Source organism: Lichenostomus cassidix, chromosome 18, assembly GCF_008360975.1.
Source record: "Lichenostomus cassidix isolate B80296 chromosome 18, HeHo_3.0, whole genome shotgun sequence".
In the NCBI taxonomy this organism is placed as follows: domain Eukaryota; kingdom Metazoa; phylum Chordata; class Aves; order Passeriformes; family Meliphagidae; genus Lichenostomus; species Lichenostomus cassidix.
This window is the reverse complement of record NC_139498.1, coordinates 5,608,693-5,627,783: the sequence shown is the minus strand read 5'-3', so window position 1 is coordinate 5,627,783 and position 19,091 is coordinate 5,608,693. Positions and strand designations below refer to the sequence as shown.

At 42.8% G+C, this 19,091-nt stretch overlaps 1 protein-coding gene across 2 annotated transcripts in view; it reads left to right on the top strand.

Annotated features, from left to right (window-relative positions):
* ABCC3 (ATP binding cassette subfamily C member 3) overlaps positions 1-19,091 on the top strand; it is a 45,961-nt gene that overhangs the window by 10,626 nt on the left and 16,244 nt on the right. For both annotated transcript variants that reach the window (XR_014855591.1, XM_085077647.1), the window contains exons 2-13: positions 1,405-1,581; positions 2,425-2,550; positions 3,426-3,563; positions 5,239-5,364; positions 6,216-6,277; positions 7,431-7,562; positions 11,492-11,710; positions 13,956-14,133; positions 14,906-15,067; positions 16,017-16,109; positions 17,443-17,646; positions 18,876-19,022. Coding sequence is in view for 1 of the 2 variants with exons in the window: in XM_085077647.1 (XP_084933773.1) it covers positions 1,405-1,581; positions 2,425-2,550; positions 3,426-3,563; positions 5,239-5,364; positions 6,216-6,277; positions 7,431-7,562; positions 11,492-11,710; positions 13,956-14,133; positions 14,906-15,067; positions 16,017-16,109; positions 17,443-17,646; positions 18,876-19,022 (1,764 nt within the window). In the remaining variant the exon portion in view is untranslated. The remainder of the gene's footprint in view (positions 1-1,404; positions 1,582-2,424; positions 2,551-3,425; positions 3,564-5,238; positions 5,365-6,215; positions 6,278-7,430; positions 7,563-11,491; positions 11,711-13,955; positions 14,134-14,905; positions 15,068-16,016; positions 16,110-17,442; positions 17,647-18,875; positions 19,023-19,091) is intronic.

Below are 19,091 nucleotides of genomic sequence, written 5' to 3'. Positions count from 1 at the left end.
CGCCGGGTGCCTCAGTGCCTCCAAAAAAAGCCATTTCTTGGCTGGAGAGGCCCCAGCTGCGCACAGGGCGCAGTTCAGATGTGGAGCTGGTGGATCTGTGCCAACCTGCACCGCTGCCAAAGCTGAAGCACCGAGTGACAAATGTGTCACAGTTCAGCCAAAGCATCCTGCGTGCGGCCAAGGCTTTGTAGCCTCGTTACACTGAACGAGCTCAGTGGTGTTTGTGGACAGGTTCAGTGATGCACGTCCCTTCTGACAGATCATCACTGACATGCAGAGATTCTCTGCAGATTTGGCTCTTCAGTCCTCCTGAAATCAACCACTGCTTTCAGCGTTCGATCTCTTTTTGTGTTGGTAAATAAAGGAAGGGCTGGAAATACTTTTGAGGAATTGGTTTGCAGAGTAGTCTGTCACTTACATGGGATGAGAAGTGGCTCAGTGTAACTGAAACACTTCTGTTGAGAGCTCACACCCAAAAATAATTACATAAATTGTTCTAGCACAGAGATAAGGTATATTTGAACCAGAGATATCTTAGTTTTCTCATCATCTTGTTAATGGCGGTACAACAAAGTCATTTTACATTCCCTGCAAGTAGGTATTTATCTACCACAGTTAAGATGACACATCAGATGGCGAAATCCAAGTTGTGAATTTCCAGTAGGTTTGATCAAAACCAGTTCCCTGTCACCACACTGAAGGCTCTATTTTAGTCTGAACTTGTGTAACTGTGTTTGCATGTGGTGCATTCAAATCCTTAGGTCCAAGTGGATATGTGGATTGTGGTGGCCAGGGGCACAGAGGGAAAGCATTGCTTGAAAGGTTTCCAAGAAAACCTGATTCCTACCTGCATGTTCAGTACATTCCTCTTGCCTTTGTTTAGAATAGGGAAGTAATTAAAGTTGGAAGCAAATGAGTAAGAAGGACAAAGTGTTAGTCATAAATGGAGGGGATTTTCCCAGGTCAGTGTAAGGTTGATCTAAATCTGATCATTTTCTCCAGTGCTGGACGAGTTCTTAAGTGGAGGGTTTTGCCTCAAGGGTGTTATTTAGCAGAGGCACTCCAGGCTGGGAATGCCTGAGGAGCATCATGTTATCATCTGTAACTGAGCCTTGGCAAAGACACAAACACAAGGAGTTTGTCTGCTGCAAAATGTATGTCCAGCTCTGAAACACAGGAGGGCAAAAATCATTATTTGTTAGATTCTGCCCAGTATTTATAGCTGCACTTAGCCCTTTTCAGTGCAGCAGATTAACCACAAGTGCTTGGGATAAGTATTTTGGGGAGGCTCTTGGGCCATGTGCTACCTCCAGCAGGGTCTGGACGCAACTTCATTCAAGCAGATGTTCCTCTTGGCAGCACTTCTGCCTCTCTGTTAATAAATGTGTCTCGTCCTTCTTCCAGGACTCAAACCTCACGATCCACACGGATAATCCAGACCTGACCCCGTGCTTCCAGAACACCATCCTGGCATGGATCCCCAGCATTTACCTGTGGAGTGCTTTGCCCTTCTACCTTCTCTACCTGAAGCGCCACAAGCGGGGCTACATCGTGCTGTCTGTGCTCAGCAGGTTCAAGACGGTGAGAGCTCTTTTAGGGTTCCTTTTTACTAGTTCAGCATCCAAGGAAGTGCTGCAGGAGGGTTTAGACAAATTTCCCTCTGATTTGTTTTGTTCAGGAGCTTGCTCATAGGAATAAGCAGTGTACATATGGATTTCTGAGGAAGGAAATCCATCCAAGCTCACCTTTCTGGGTAGAGGGAGGAATTGATTGCTCTGCCCTGAGCAAACCTGCTTTGTAAGCCAAAATGATGCTTCTTCACCCTTGCTTAAGATTTAAACCACTGAAAGCTGAAAAAAAAAAAAAAAGACCTTAAGGTAGGTCTGGTGGGAATTTTATCTCATTGTGAAAGTGAGCAAGAGAAGGTTTTTTTCAAGCCACTCTCCCCACCCAATAGCAACGTGATTTCATCTGCACCTTGTGCTTAAGAGGTTCCTGGTATCAGCAGCCCCTCAGGTCTGTAAGTGGCTGAGTCTAAGAAAAGAAAGGAAGTCACTTTCCCTAGGCCATTAGAGAGCTGGGATTATTCCTGGAGAAAAATACCAAGCTTTTGCTTCAGGGCATGTCTGCCTTTACTCTGGATGCTGCCTGTGTTTCCAGTCAAAACGGAATAGAGGGAAAAACCTGTCAAGTACATTAATGTTTCTACTGGTTGTGATTGCAAATGGCTCAAAAAGCAGTTGAGATGAGATCTGGTTTGAGTGCAGTGGGACAGTTCATCAGACTGCAGCTGATCAGGGCTGTTATTGTGTTTACACAGCTTTGTTTTGCTGGGAATTTGTGAATCAGAATGGGTTTTTTTTGCTCTCCGACTGCCCCTGGAGAGGAGTTTACCAAATGCTGTTTCTGTTTGCCTCCTGTCAGCTGTTTGGTGTGCTGCTGTGGTGTGTGAGCTGGGCAGATCTCTTCTACTCCTTCCATGAGCTCCTGCAGAACAGAACTCCTCCACCAGTGTATTTTATAACTCCTCTGGTCATTGGCATCACTGTGGTTCGTAGCTGTTTCTGTTCATTGTGACTGATATGAATAATTTTTGTTTTAGACAGATGAAGGATGAAAAGTCCCTTTGCATTTGCTGCCTTACTCTGACCTCTTTTAACTGAATTATTGGTATTTGTGTTACTGAAGCAAATTTTGCCACCGAAAATAGAGTCACAAATACCTCTCTTGAGTAGGTTCAGCTGTGCAAATTAAAATATTTATAATGGAGAGGTTGTTCTGCCTCCCTACTTGCTTTCACCTATTTCTCCAGGCTTGTGATCCACATTTGGAGAGAATTTGGATATGACTTTGCCTAAACAGGGAAATACAATGGAGCATTGCTTGTGCATTGTTCAGTATTGTATTGGACTTTGTAAAGCTGTGTCTATTGTCTGGTGCTTGTTCCTCCATTAAACAAAACAAGTTGGCTTTGCCTAGGATGGCAAACAGCCTTGTGGTTGTTCTTTGAAAAATAAAGCAGTAAAATTTGCCCATTAAGTTTTTTAATTCCCTTGGTTAATTTTTTTTTAATCTCATTTTCTAGACAAATCATGCTGGTCCATCTGGACTGGAGAAACAGCAGCTCCTACATTTGTTTAAAATGTTTGCAGCTTGTAATATTTAGTTGTTCCTAGTGCTAGGTGCAAAGGTTTGGAAATGGAATTGTGGAGATGAGGGTCTGAAAACAGCAAAACAAATTATTTCACAGTTATTCACTGCTGTCCTAAGATGAGAGAGGTTTTGCCATTGACCTCTGAAGTCCTGGTGGAGCTCAGCTCAGAGATGTCCTGCTGTCCTTCCAGTCCATGGTGGCTCTGAGAGTGCAGAGAGGGGGAGAAGTGGGATGGAGTTGTGTTCATGTATTCCTGTTCTTCCTTTCACAGCTCCTAGCCACACTGCTGATCCAGTACGAGAGGCTGAGAGGAATTCAGTCCTCTGGAGTGCTCATTATCTTCTGGTTCCTGTCTGTGCTCTGTGCCGTGGGGCCTTTCCGGTCAAAGATCATCACCACAGCAGCACAGGTAACGAGCCAGCCTTGTTAGCACTCGGAGAACAGGAAAGGTAGCATCCACATCTCTGTGAGAAGAGTGAATCACCCGAGTTTGGAGGCAGATCTGAGCCCAGGTGTTGCCAGAGAGAAAGAGGAGTTGGGTTCTGTTGCCTTGACGCAGATCTGTGTAACTAGAAGGGAACTGGGTTTCTCAGGCAGTGTCAAAAAGCAGATTTTGCTTAGCCCAGGGCTTTACTGGAAACCTGAGAGACATGAGAGAGCAATACCAACACTCTGGATATGTGAACAGACTCCTGCCTTTTTTTTTTTTTTATCTCTTCCCCTTTTGCAGCCTTTTGCTTAAATAGGCATGAGAAGTAATTGGAGAGGACACAATATATAAAGTTCCTTTTTTTTTGCTTAGGCAGCTTGGCCACATTAGACAGCTCCATGAGCTTCCTTGTGCCAATGCCTGATGTGCTGAGGGCAGCGTTTGGACTCCACTGGGGCTGCAAATAGAGAACAGAAAGTTGGAGGGAGAGGAAAGAAGCCTGGGCTGTTATGACTCCTGTTTGAAAACATAGCAGCTTCTCCCACAGCAAGAAACTTGTTAAGTTTTTCACAGAAACAAATTTCACTAAGTAGGGCAAGGCAGATTGCTCCAGTGATTAGATCATCAAAGGCTGGGAGAGAAAAAGAGTGCTTGGAAAACATTAAGGTGATTGCTTCCCCTCAGTGAAATCAGAGTTGATTCTGTTTGGTGATTTCTTGGTTTTATTCTTGCTTTTTTTGTAATACTAGCAGCATTACCCTGTTAACAAGGATTTTCCTGTACCAGGCTGTTGTAAATATTCCAGCGGAGATTGAATTAAACCTTAAATGAGAGTCTGGGCAGAACTTTGTCAGATAATAGCTGCAATCTACTGAGACCAATTCAAACACCACTTAGAGGCAGTTTTAATAAGTAAAAATATTGGGCTATCAATGTTTGAATCCGTAATCATCTTGAAACTCTGTGTGCAGAGCCTTAGAACAAGCCTGGGTAACATTTCTCCTCCTGTGACTGCCCAGAACCAAATATTCCTTCTCTGGCACTCGAGGCTTAAACATTTCAAGTGAACAACGAGAACGTTCAAAATTACATTAGGGCATGAAAAACCTGTATAAAGGGCATACCCTCACAGCAGGAAGTTTTAGCTAAACTGCAGACTCATGATTAGGAAAGGAAGTATCTCCAGAGCAGATGGAACTCTTGTTATGCAATGCAGTGGTTTTTCTGCTGCTTCTCCTGAAAGTGTTTAACACTCACTGCTTGTCAGTGACAAGATGTTAAAGTGAAAGGATGTTCTCTGATCTGGGTTGACAATTCCTGTGCTTAAGACATGATCTTGTGAGAACCCCCAGAGGTAATTTAAAAGGATGTTATGTAGACCTGATTCCAGAGGGTGTCTGCATGCAGTGAGGATGTATAAGCACTTTGAACTTGACATAATTTAATGAAAAGCTTGGAGATAAGCATGTTCTTAGGCACTTGTCAGAGCAGAGCATACTTTTGTGAGATTATTCCTGCTAGGAGCTACTTTGCAGTATTCAACTGTAGAGGAAGAAAGGAATTGCCAAAAGAAGCTGTGAAAAAGGAGAGAGAGTATTGGGGAGCTTGGAAGTACAATAAAAACAATCATTTACAGTGTTTCTTTTCCCTCTAGGGCCATGTAAATGAAAGGTTCAGGTTTACCACGTTTTACATCTACTTTGCTTTGATAATCATTGAGTTGATACTTTCATGCTTTAAAGAGAAGCCTCCGTTTTTTTCCCCTGCTAGTACAGATGCTGTAAGTATTTTTCACTTTGCTTTATTTGAATTTTACAGACTATATGGTGTTTTGAGAGTTCCACTGAGAGTACTTGTCATTGAAAGCAGCTTTGGATTGTCATAGGGATGGCAGCACTTAGTGACCCTCTTACAAAACTCTGGGTATGGAGAGTAATTTTGGGGTTTGGAGCTTTTTCCCATTATCTGTGCCATCAGAAATGGTTGGAAGCTCTGTGGTAAAAGCAGCTCTCCTGCTTGCTGCCTCACAGCAGTGTAAATTATATTTATGAGCATTGAAGTGTAATATTAATTATTTCAAGAGGGGTTTTCTGAGGAGATGGTGGTCTGCTTGCTTAACATTCATCTTGAGTTAGTGATAAGCCATGAGGTTTGTCTTAATAAATGAGTTCTATGTGTGTAGAGAATAGATATGGAAAAACATTAATAACAGAAGATATTAGTGGTGTCACAGGTTAAATTTCATCTCCAATTCATAAAATAGTCTCTGTAATTGGATTTGTGATTGAACCAAGGTGAGAGAGAAGTTGAGTTCATGTCTTAAAATGAACAACTCAGAAACTGTAGAATGACATTTCACTTTATAGATGTGATTTACAGGCAGTATATGAAGCAATTTTTAGGGATAAAAGGAGTTCAGTGTGACATGGGAAATGAAAGAAATCCATTTTATGTCTTATGTCTCATTAGGACATAGGTACAGACATATAATATACCCTATAATGTGCCAAAACTGATCAAAGTAAATTGTTGTTGTATTTAAGTAATGGTAAATGTCTTGCTTTATTTATTTTATTTATTTTATTTATTTATTTATTTATTTGGTTTTTCCCCCCTGTAACTTCATTATAGAATCCATGTCCAGAGTTAAATTCAGGCTTCCTGTCAAGACTGACATTTTGGTGGTTCACCAGGTGAGTTTCTCTCCTCAAGCTATCAGGCAGTTAACAAACCCAAGCCCTGCCTGTGATCTGTGCTGCACAGAGTGAGCAGTGCAGAGATTTTCCCTCTGCGAGGAGCTGATGTTGGATGCTCTTTCATCCCCAGTGGTGTCAGCACTTTGAGCATTTGCTTTGTTAGGAACACAGAGCCCCAACTTTTTCTCTGCAGAGCAGTGGCAGTGACTGTGGCATGACAAATAGGATGTGCAGCCTGGTTGTGCTCAGCACATGCTGGAATATAACCTGAACCAGGGTGCAGCTCTGTGCTCCACAAGATTAATCGTGGCAGCCTTTCACCCAGCTGAGGGTGCATTTTGTTTCCTGCTGAGGTTCATGGGTGAATGCTTTTTATAAGGCTATTTTCTGTGCAGAAGGGAAGGTAAACTAGGTTGTGTATACAAATGACTGCCACCAGCTGAGGCTGCTGACAGAAGGTGTGTGTATTAAAGATGCAAATTTGGGACTGGGCTGCTGCTCCATGATAAAGAAGACCTTACCACTCAAAGGTGGTGGTAAGACTCAGTTTTTCCAAGTGGTTGGGATCTTCATTCTTCTATCCATGTAACTCTATCGTCCTGGTAACATCCCTGTAAAGTTCTTTTTAGTGAGAGGGTGAGATCTTTCTAAACTTCCAAAATGCTCAGCTTCCCCATTGAGATTCTTGGCAGCTATGATGTTTGTATCCCTTGACAAAACTCCTCTTACAGCTGAAGAACTGAAGTTTTCAGTGAAATCCCATTTTCCTTTAACTCCGGTGAGCTCCATTTTTGCATTTTGTTCACCTCTGACAGTTATTCCAGATAGACTTTATTATTTTCACTTCTAAAGCTTGACTGTTTCCATTTAACACCACAATTTCATCCAAATGCTTCTGGTAGTTGGTTTTTATTGTCCCTTCTTTTTTTCTGAAGTGTTTTCAATAAAATACATGTAATCAGAAATACGTCATGTCCTGTCCTTAATTGCAAACATCAATAAAAGGAACAAAGGGTGATAATTATTCTCCCATCTCCCTTTTTGTGGAGCATCTTCTCGCTTTTGTTAGCTTAATAGTCCTAGAGTTACTGGCAATGCTTTAAGTACTGTTTTCCAAACTGAATTGGACTGTTTTTCTCCATATGTGCAGCATGGCAATCCATGGGTACAAAAGGCCCCTGGAAGACAAAGATCTGTGGTCGCTGAACGAAGATGACACTTCCAAAACCATCGTGCAACAGCTGAGTAGAGAGTGGGACAGAGAAAAAGCAGAGTGCAAGCAGTGAGTACACGAACAAGTCTGCAAACACAGATTGATCTGATTCATCACTTGCTCATCCGTGAAAACGAGACAGCTAGAAATGCACCCACTTCTTCAACCTTTCTGTTCTTAATAGCCAGATTTGCTTGTTTTAATACGTCGAGGCAGAGGCAGGCAGGAGCCCTGGGGGGCTTGTGTGCCACCAACACGCTTTTTGGGTGCTTAAAATCTCCGTGGGCAGGTGGTGCCACTTCCCATGTGGAGAAGGGCTGGAGATGTGTGAGGAGAAGCTGTTGAGTTGGTTGGGTGGTGGAAAATGAACAACTTTTCGCCACTGAGCTGCTAGTTGTCTAACTGCGTAATTGCATCCCTCCCAGGCATGTTGGAGCACAACTTCTGGGCACATAAAGCAAAAGGAATTCCTCATCAGCTCCATCAGGAGTTTTTTGGCCTGGCAGTATTTTTAGCCTCGAGGCTCTCAGCAGTGAGCAAGTCTTCACTTCCCAGCAGTAACGATGGGAAACTCAAAACATGTGAAAGGCAGGAGGGGAAGAGATATCTCACTTTATTGCTGAGACCCTATTCCTGTTGCCTAGGAAATTAGCAGCAAAATGCTCCTAATCTCTGATGGGAATGGGATGAGGGTCAGAACTTGCATGTAGTTGTATCCCTGCTGGAGAGGATTTCCTTCTTATTGCATGTTCTGCCCTAATCTGATCTAATCTTCAGAAATTATCTATTGTGCAACTCTATTTCCTTCTCCCACTGGTTGGTGTCCAAAATGTTTCCAAGCAAATAGATGTGATAATAGTGTGTTTCAAATGAAAAATGTCAATAAGGAGGAGGCCTGTGCTTCCATTTCCTTTCATTGTGGACATTTCTTCTCTATGTGGAGGCTTTCCTCTGTTCTCTTCTGTGCAGGTCCTTGCCAAATTGGAAAGACCCTATTATGTGATAATATTAGGAGAGAGTTCTAATTTTCTTGGCAAGGCTAAATATGATGTGGAGAGTTCCACTTCGCAGCTGAAATTTGAAATATCTCCAGCAGCTGTCCACCAGTGCTGTGTGTGGATGGGTTATGGTTCTACTTCAGGGTTTACTTGTGGAGTTTTTTGGGGTTTTTTTTCATTTTCTCAATGTCTCTGTTTTTATGGTGTGGAATAACATGCATTGTCTGGGTTCTGGTCTTTTTGCACAGACATAAATCTCATTCCCCCAGGCTATTTTACAGTAAGAGTGCAGGAGTGCTTGGGGTCCAGGAAAACTTTTGCTAGGAAACCAGAAACCGTGCCTGGAGTTTTGTCAGGGGATTCATTGCATTTTGGAAATTATTCATACAAACTGGGGCCAGTTGGCAATGGATTCAGCTGTAAATTATGACTCGTATTTAGCTCAGGTAAAAATTTGTGTCAACTGTATTAATGATTCTAAGATGGGGAAAAGAGTAAAAACAAAGCAAATCACCGTGCTACAGATTGCTGGGTTTCACAGAACTCTAAAACTCTGCTTATTCTTCAGTTATAAGTAGGTATTCTCTATTACTTCATGTCAAATAACATTAGTGGTAGTTGCTTGTGCACCATTAATACCTTTTTTTCCCTTTTAACTCACATTAAATCTGCTCTGAGCAAGCTTTTGTGACATTAAAAATGCTGTGTCAAGTTGTGCACATATTGAAAGTGTCATGAAAACTATTTGCAGTGTACATAGTAGTAATTTATCTTTAAAAACTTAATCAGTTGCAGCTCTGACATAGCTAAAGCTTTACACTTGTTTTGTGGTAATGATTATCACATTTCTGTTGTTCCCAAACCTTTTTCTGCTTCACAGCTGTCTTGTGAGTTACTGTTAAATAATTGCTAAAAATGAATTTGTTTCTAATGAGTTGCGGGAGAGACCAGCATGGATTTAAACTGTTATTAGAGATAATAAAGCACACAAAGAGTATTTTTCCTTTCTTTTCCTCTCCTTGCTTGTATGGCTGAACTTTGTTCTGAGAGAATTAGACATGTGCTGGATGGAGAGGAGAGAGCTGGAATGCATTTTCCCTCATTTTGAGTTAACTTCTGATTTTGGAGACTTCTTATGAAGACATATTGAAGATGCAGAGCCTTGTCACCATGGAGTGTTTTCCCATGAGATAAATCAGTACCTATTATCTGCCCTACTATAAATAATGGCAACCAGACCCATGCTCTTTGCTGTGATAAAAAGCTGGGTGTGAGCAGTCCCACACACTGCTGAAAACCTGACCTCACCTAACTACGAGTAGTAAACACTAAAAGTGCATTTTCTCCCTTTGGGACTCTTAGCTGCAAAAGAGAACCATTGCTTTGCTGTTAGCTCAGTGTAATAAACATTTTTTAATAGCACAAAGCCAGGGGCAAGTAGTCTTGTTTCTTCAAATCCTTCAATGGGTTTAACAGTCTGGTTGCCAGAAAAACAAGGCTTTGCTCATAAACTCTCCAGGTTTGATCTGGGAGACAAAGACAACGCTGTTTGTTCTTGTCTGGGGGGAAAAAATTAAATTGTCTGGTTTAGGTTCTCCCCCTGCCCTTAAACTTTATTGCAAAGACATTGGGATTTGCAAATGGCTTTTTCTGAAAGGATGTGGACAAGTTTCTACATGTGGACTGTTAGCCACAGTGATCACAGGCTGCTGGAATTATTTGCTTCTGCAGCCAGCCAGCCTCAAAAAATCTGCACAGTCTTTATGAAAAATCATAAATTCAACCTCACTTGGTAGTACTTACAAGTTATTTTTCAAATGCCTTCTGGTAAGTCTTCACTCTTTCTAGGGTGTCTTTTCCATCTGTTTTTTCTTGTAAAGCTTATGTGCCCCAGACTAATTTCCTTCTCCCTGCTCCACCTGGACTTAACTTTCCTGTCTGACATTCAGGAAATTGTTCTCTAGTCCCATAGCCCCCAGGAAACAGCAGCAATTTGATATTTGCAGGCGGAAAAGTTGCCAGGCTGATGTTTGAGAGCAATTCATGGCGGAAATAATTTCCCAGAGCACACCCTTTGTTGATGGGCAGTAGAAATCAGGCACCTAAACCCCAAAGGGGCTTCTGCAAAACCCACCTGGAGCCCCAGAGAGCAGTTTGGGCATGCTGGGCCCATTTTTCTTCCATCAGTCTAAAAGAGTATGTGGAAGAATCGCTTTTGTTAGCTTTTTTGGCAAGAGGGAGAGAGGCAAAAAGTACAAAAGGATTCACAGAATCCTGGAATCATTAAGATTGGAAAAACTGCCTAGGGTTATTGAGTCCAATGGTTAAAGAAATGGATGCAGACAAACAGGGTTTAAATGCTTAAATTGTCAACTGAGTAAAATTTAGGCACCTAAAGCCAAGGTTTCTGTCCTGGCAGAATCTCAGCTGTGGTTCAGATCTCAGAGATCAGCTTTGGAGGTGCTGTGGTCTGTACTCTATTTCAGGTCTCCAGGAATGCAAAACTTTGTATTTTGAGAGGGTTTCAGTGCCTGTCTTCCCAGAGGGGTTCATTCTGTTTCTCTGGCAGCAGCTGTGAGATCAATAAGGGTAAAGGTAGCACAGCCCTGACTGAACAATGAGCAAAGGCTCAGGAGGAGCAGGTGAGGGTGCCTTGTGTGGGATGTTCATAGCAGCTGTTAGAGGATTCCTGTACAAGAAATTGGAGATCAAGGTCAGCTCTGTCCTCTAAGGAAGTCGAGCCTTCCTCTCCTCCTTTGGGCCACTTTCTCATCCCGTGGTGATTGATTTTCTGGCCATAAGTACTGCAGAAAAAAGGAAACAAGACTCAATTGCAGGAGAGTGGCTGATCCTGAGCACACCTGGCTGGTGTTGACAGTCTTGCTGTAGGTCAGGAGCAGAGGAGGGAGCAGATTTTTGGGTGTTGCCACAGTACTGCTCACACAGGGCAGTGCCATCCTTGCTGTCACTTGTCTCCAGTGACTGTTTTTGTTTCCCTAGGAAAGAGGATGTGTCATACATGAAGAAATCCAACCATGTGCTGAATCATGTTGCTGACGGCCCGGAGGAAGCAGAAGTTCTGATCAAAGACAAAAAGCACAACAGGAAACCTTCCTTTCTCAAGGCTTTGTTAAGGACCTTTGGGCCATACTTCTTAATTGGCTCCTTCTTCAAGCTGATACAAGACCTACTCTCTTTCGTCAACCCCCAGCTGCTAAGGTTGGTTTACTCTGGGAGTAGTTTCTATGTGCAATCCCTGTGGAGGCTTGGCTTTGGCACGAGGTGTTTGTTTTTGAAATGCAGAGCTAATTTCCCCCACAGTGCCACATGTGTGTGCTCCCTCACCTTCCCCCTGCAATGCCTGAGACAGGAGCTCTTTGTTGTGGACTCAGCTGCGAATTGGACAAGCTTCACCCAAATGCAGCATTTGCAAATCACCCATCACCAGTGGGCAGCTTTGAATTACAAATTACCTGTTGCTCATGCTGGAGTCCAAAGCAATTTTTCCCCATTTCTAAAGGATTAGCTGTGAAATCCCAGCAAAGCAGTGCTGGCTGGATCCAGTGGTCTCTGGACATCTGATACCCTCGTGTGAGGATGGTGAGCAGATGAAGTGTGATGCTTGAGTTTGTGGTGCTCTGGCCACGCTGCTGTCACCTGGGAAAGGTTTAGGACCATTGAGATGAGTCCATGTGCTCTTAGCTGTGCTCAGCAAGGAGAATGGGAGAAGTGCAGTTGCAGTGAATTTCTGTGTGGAAGAAAATTATTATTCTATTTAAAAAAAAACAAAGCAGAGTAAGAGGTCATGACAGAAGTGGTGCTGTCCTCAAATTCTCTTTGTATGAGGAACACCTCTACCTCCCATCCCCAGGGGGGCCATTTGCTCAGCCTGGTCCATGAAGGAATTTGCACAATCCCCGCATTTTTTCTCTATTACTATTATTCTTAAAGCGAGGAATTCACCAGATAATCATTAACTTGGAAGAAAACAATAGTGGAATAACCAGCATTTCTGTCAAACAATTATTGATGGAAAAGCACACAGTCCTGTTAAGGCACGAGAGAAGAATGGAGCTTGGATGGAGGCCACAGGTGGATGTAGGCAAAGGAAGAAGAGAAGGCTCTGCTCCTGTTTGAGTATCTCTTAAAATAACCAGAGCTCTGAGATCATGTTGTTCTGTGGGTGGTTTGTGACATACCCAGAAATTTGCTAAAAAGAGGGTCTGACCCAGTATGGTGACATTTAATAGCTGACAGTCTGTCTTCTCCCTGAGCCCCTGGTGCAGAGGAGGCTGCTGGCTGCTGAGAACACATTAACTACAACCTATTCTGGGAATTTCTCAAATTTGCATAAATTCCTGAATACGTTGTCAGTGATATCTCAAGGCGTATTATGGGGAGTTTCTTCTCAAGTCTGAATTCCTGCAGGCTGGGAAAATGCCCTGCTCATGGTAAGGGGAAGATGAAAAAGCCATGGCTGTCTGGCAGGCTGGATGTAAGATAGTTCTGTGTTTCTAAAAAGATTGGTGAATCCTTGGGACTGAGAGGAAGAGGTTTTCCTGAAGCTGTTCACTTGCAGAGTGAATGAATGGAGCAGTGCAGAAATAAGGTCTCTCTGGAAGAAGGAAGATGTAGCAACCTCCTGCTTTTACCACAAGGTTTTTGCCTGACTCGTAGTTTCCAGGTGCATTTTTCTCCTGCTGGTTGTTTGAACCATGGAGCCAAATCTCTGTGCCTCCCGTATTTTGAAAATGCCATGCTCTGGTCGGTAGGCTGAGATCACAAATGTAATTTTTGAGAGCACTGGACACTGCCATGTGTCACTCTGCCTGTTTACTGTGTCACTGTGCAGCTCTGGCAGCCAGAGCAGCTGTGAGGAGCTTGTCAATAAAAGATGCTCTAGCCAGCTTAATGGTACCATTTTACAAAAAAAACTAGGAGTGAAGAACTCTTTATGCATCCATCCAGGAGGATGTCTTTTAATTTAGCTTTTTTTTTGTGGGAAAGCACCCCAGGCAGAAGCACTCAGGCTGCTTGAAGAGGATTTGGGTAAGAAGCTGGTTTTGCCTGCTCTGCTGCACTGCCCTACTCTGTCCTATCATTCACCTCCTGCCCTGGGGGGCTGCCTAGCAGAGCTCAGACAGTGAGCTGTGTGTTTAAACCCTGAATCTCAGGGGGAACCAAGAGTTTCTCTTCATATTTCATTTTCAGGCTCATTTACAAATGGACTCTCTCAGTGGCAGAGCTGAAGGTTTTGCAGTTGGATCTTTGCAATGTTGTTCAACTGAAATCATAACTCAGCCTGTGTCCTGGAGAGCTGTTTGCTTTTTGTGGTTAGGGAGAGGATGTGGCAGGATGCTGTAGCTGGGACAAGCTGTGTTATGTCCCATTAAATTTGCTGGATTTTTTTTTTTTTAATTCTTGTTTCTTTTTCCTTTTCCTTCCCTAATCTGCTGACAAACAGTGTATTAATCGCCTTCATTAAGAACAAAGACGCCCCAGCCTGGTGGGGATTTCTGATTGCAGCTCTGATGTTTGTGTGTGCTGTGCTGCAGACACTCATCCTTCACCAGCACTTCCAGTACTGCTTTGTCACTGGGATGAGGCTGAGGACTGGGATCACTGGGGTGATATACAGAAAGGTAAGGCTGGAAGCACTTTGTGGGCTGGCACAGCAGTGTACAGCCAGGGAAATGGCCTCAGTTCTCACATTTCAGGGAGATAAGGTGTATTGGACAGTAGTAGCCCTTGGAATGTAAAAGATTGGGGTTTTAGTGTGTTTTTAGGAGTACCTCTGTCATACTTTACAGAATGTTCCAGTGATCAGTGCCTTGATGTGGGTGTACTGGTTACCAGACATACTGCAGGCAGATACTGGGTGACTTTAAATGCTGAAAGAGGAGAGATTTAGGTTAGATGTAAGGAAGAAATTCCTCCCTGTGAGGGTGGGAAGGCCCTGGCACAGGGTGGCAGAGGCTGCCCAGAGAAGCTATGTCTGCCCCTGGATCTCTGGAAGTGTCCAAGGCCAGGGTGGACAGGGTTTGGAACAAACTGGGATAGTGGAAAGTGTCTCTGCCCATGGCAGGGGAGTGGAGCTGGATGATCTTTAAGTTTCCCCCCATCCCAAACCATTCCATGATTTGGAAGAGGAATCTAGAGCATGTTTATGCTGTGAGTGGATTAGACCCAGCAAAGTTTTCTTCAGGGTGCTGCACACTGCTGGAGCTGGAGATGCTCATGAGGAAAACCATCTCAGGAAGTCTTGTTATTTGGAGATTATGAACTGGTGTAGGTGAATTCTTTTATCCTTGTTGGAGAAGCACAGTCTTGGGGAGTGTGGTTTTGCTAATAACCAAAGGGTTTGTCCTCCATGTGTCTCAAGATTGTGAAGGCACTGAACTCTGTCCTTGTCAGTCCTTAGCCATCACCAACTCGGCCAAGCGCTCATCTACTGTTGGAGAAATTGTCAACCTGATGTCAGTGGATGCCCAGCGTTTCATGGACCTGATGACTTTCCTGAACATGCTGTGGTCTGCACCACTCCAGATATTTCTGGCTTTGTATTTCCTCTGGCAGGTACAGACATTGTCACGTGGGTTTTTTTCACAATATATCTAAATTATGTGCAAGCTTTTTCTTTTTCCCTTTTTTTTTTTATTTGTCAGTTTGACCCTCCACTGTGTTTTTACAAACTTCATGTTACAGTTCTGTGCTATAGTAAAATAGCTTTTACTGCTGTACACACTCAGTGTTTTAATTATTTTGTTCAGCTGATAGGCAGTATTTGAAACAGAACATTTCCTTTGTCTTTCCTCTGTCCTTACTATACTTTGATGTGCTCAGTCTTGGACTCTTGTTCCTAGCAGCTGATACAAATGAGAGCTTGAGGGAAATGGTTTAGAGACCAAACCAAACACAAACCAAACAAACCATTTCCTGGACATAGGAAATGCCATGTGAAGAGATTATATCCTGCTACATAAAGGAGTTCTGTGCAAGTCAGTGTGAAACAAATCTCATGTGGAATAACCATAATTTTTCCTTTGCTGCAGTGACATTGCTTCAGGTTTATTCCAGGTTCAATTTGATCACTGCCTTTCAGACTTAAAATGTTTCTGTGCAATTAATGTCTTTTACTGCATAAAGCAGTAGCACCAACTTAACCATATTGATTTAGACTCAGAAGCCATTAAATGGCAGCAGCTTTGAGTTACTGCTCTGCTGGAAGCTGAGCTCTGGCAGCCAGCAGTTTGTATGTTTGTATTCACACCGAAGGTGCTGTGTTAATTCAGTAATTACAGTTCCCCTGGTTAGACAAAAATCACCAGTACTGGCATGATAATTCCAACTGGTTCCTGTCCTGTTTTTCTGTCTCCTCTTCACAGTTTTTTGTGGGATCATAGCACCTCACTGGGAGAACTCAACTTGTCATCATTGATTTCTGTTTCCATCACCTCCTGTTGTTTTAATTTTGACTATAGGGAGCACTTGGGTACAACAACTTTCTCTTTCTTTCTATATCAAGACTTTAGGGCCTTCTGTGCTGGCTGGAGTGGCTGTGATGGTCTTACTTATCCCATTCAACTCTGCAATAGCAATAAAAACCAGAGCATTCCAGGTAAGGATCCCAGCATCCCAGCAGAGGAGGTTATTTGAATTGGCAGCTGTGCTGTGAGAAATGAAGACATCAGGGGTTGTTAATAAGATGCCATTTGCAACAATTTACTTATGAGTAAGAATGTACTGATATATTTAATAACTGTATCCTCTTAGATAGTTTTTCCATAGTGAATTGAATGCTGTTCAAGGGGAAGGTGTGGCACCGAGCCAGTGGTTTCTTCATATCCCTGGAGCAGCTTTTGGGATTAGCAGGAGATTTCTTTCTCTCCCTATCCCTTCACCTGGTATCTCCCTCTAGGAGTATCAAGAGAAAAGGCAAATGAATGCTGTTCTTTAAGCTGCAAATGAATGTTTTCAGAGGTGGCAGCTAAAACCTGGCAGTTTGAGTTTTATGCTAATAGCCAGTGTTGATGTTCACTGCTACTGAGCTGGGCCAAATTTCATTTATTATCTTAAGGTAAAATGATCCTTGCTTCCTTTTTTTGTAGTCTGAGTTGTTTCTAGTCAGGGAAAGCTGAAAAAATACCAATATAACAGTGCCCTCTGGCTTTGTGCTAGAAAAAAATCTAATAAGTGGTTTGTGCTGTGCAGCCTGTGAGACTGTTAGGAAGATTTAAATTTAAAAAAAAAAAATTAAAAGTCAATCTGCTGGTGTAAAAAAAAAGGTAAGAGCTGGGAAATGAATATAAATTATGACATTTAAACACAGCCTTAGTAACAGAGTGCTATTATTATATGCCTTAAAGAGACATACAGGCTTTCCTTTAAATCTCTTGGATGCTGACATGTTAGTAGTAACATTCCTTTTTTCCCTAGCCCATTATGTGGTGCTCAGAGCTGCATAACTTGCTGTGCATGTGTGTGTGAATTTTGTCTGTAAATCTAAGCAGGGATGTTTTTATTTTTATAACCGAATGAAGCACTGTATTCTAATACATAGGGAAAAACCCTCTGGGAGCAGCCACAATTTTCAAGGGATAAGAAATACAACTGTGCAAACAAGGGGGAAAAAAAAAATCTGAAGAAATCAAAGGAAGTGGTAGGGTAGTATTTTTGTGAAGTGCCTGAATCTTTCTTTAAGATGCTTTAAAAATGCATCCCGTAAGAGTGAGGATGAGTGGAAATCTTTTGTACTCCTCTTCCCAGGCATTCCCTTTGATTTCTGCTGCCTTTGGAGGTATTGCCTTGCACAATAAGCTGATAACAGTCTGGCTTTCTGTAATTACCTTTCTCATCCTCTTCAGAAACAGCCCGAGGGGAGCACAGCTGTGAGCCATGTGTTGGAAGCTCTCCTCTCGTCCCGGCTGTGACTCTCTGTGTTTACAACCCAGGTGGAGCAAATGCGCTACAAAGACTCTCGGATCAAGCTGATGAACGAGATCCTGGGTGGCATCAAGGTGCTGAAGCTCTACGCCTGGGAGCCTTCCTTTTCAGAGAAGGTGCTGGAGATACGGAAGAACGAGCTGAGGGTTTTGAAAAAATCTGCCTATCTCAACTCCTTGTCCACCTTTGCCTGGATCAGCGCCCCGTTCCTGGTAAATTGAATTTTCATGGCTCTCTAAGCTGTACAAGTGCACCCTTGGAGGATAAGGCTGAGGCTTTCTGCTTGCTCATGTACATAGGAATAGAATGTAAATACTTTTTGAGGAAATTATTCGCATGCTTTGAATCAGAGTTCCCTGTTCTCGAGAGCCCGTTTGTTAATCGGTATTAAAGTGTTTCGTGATAAAGCCTGCCAGTGGAAGCTGGGAATAGCTGTCACAGGAGAATTTCCAACCACTTCAAAGTACTTCCCATAACAAATTGAAACTAGAATTTGAAACCTCAGAGAGATCTGTGAATAGCAGAAATAGCAAAAGAAACTTTAATTGAGTCAGTCAGGACAACGTCTGTCTTTAGCTCTCATTTCTACCTTCATGTTACAGTGCTCTGCTTGTTTTACTGAGAGAGGGAGTTGTTAAATGATTCTACATCCTAAAAAAGTGATTGATTTAATGTGAAAACTAAAGCCCAAATGATACATTGCCATCTCTAAAACGCTTTTTCTTCAATTTTGTCCTTTCCTCTATTTTCCGCTTCATTGCACTGTGATCCCTTTTGCAGAAAGGGTTTCAGTGAATAAAACCATTCAGGTAAGTCCTTGGTCAAAACTATTCCCAGCCAGCTTTTCTTGAGATCAGAGGCCCAGCCCTGCAGGAATGATATGAACAGGCTCCAGGTCCTGCCCCTTCCCTGGTTCCTTAAAGTCACTGCAGTTCTTTTAATGCAAATTCCAGTTTCTGCTCACCTGAGTTGGCTGCACAGGATGCTCCTCGCACACTGCCTGGCCCCTGGCATACAGCATGCCAGCAAATACCTTGGATTGCACTCCCTTTTCTATTGATTAGTGAATCTTGTTTGCCTAGCCTGCAGTTTACAAAGGGAAAATTTGCTTGGGTGGAGCTGGAAGAAACCACAGCCTGATAACTGCTTTTCCTTTTTATTTACCCAAGCCCTGTAGTTCAACCTCTGGAACCTCTTAGTTCAACTGAATGTAGCCATTAGGAACCTGAAAGTTATTTTATTCTGTGTGCCCTTTTTCTTTGTAGCAACTTGTCCACAGGATTTGTCATTCTTGAAGCATGTTGAAAAGGTCAGAAACAAGGAATTTTCCCTGTTTGGGGGTTGATACTTTTATTTCCAAGATGCCTATCAGGCCTGAGTGCTTTTTAAAATGTCAGATTGTACCACACAGCTTGCAGTAAACTCCCTTTCTGGCTTTCAGGTAGCACTGACAACATTTGCTGTGTATGTCTCTGTGGATGAGAAGAATATTCTGGATGCAGAAAAGGCTTTTGTTTCCCTCTCCTTGTTCAATATCTTGAAGTTTCCCCTCAATATGCTTCCACAAGTCATTAGCAACATCGCACAGGTAAGGAGGGCCTGGAGCACAGGTTGTTCTGAAAAACCAGATCAGAAAGGACATATCCTTGATTTCTGG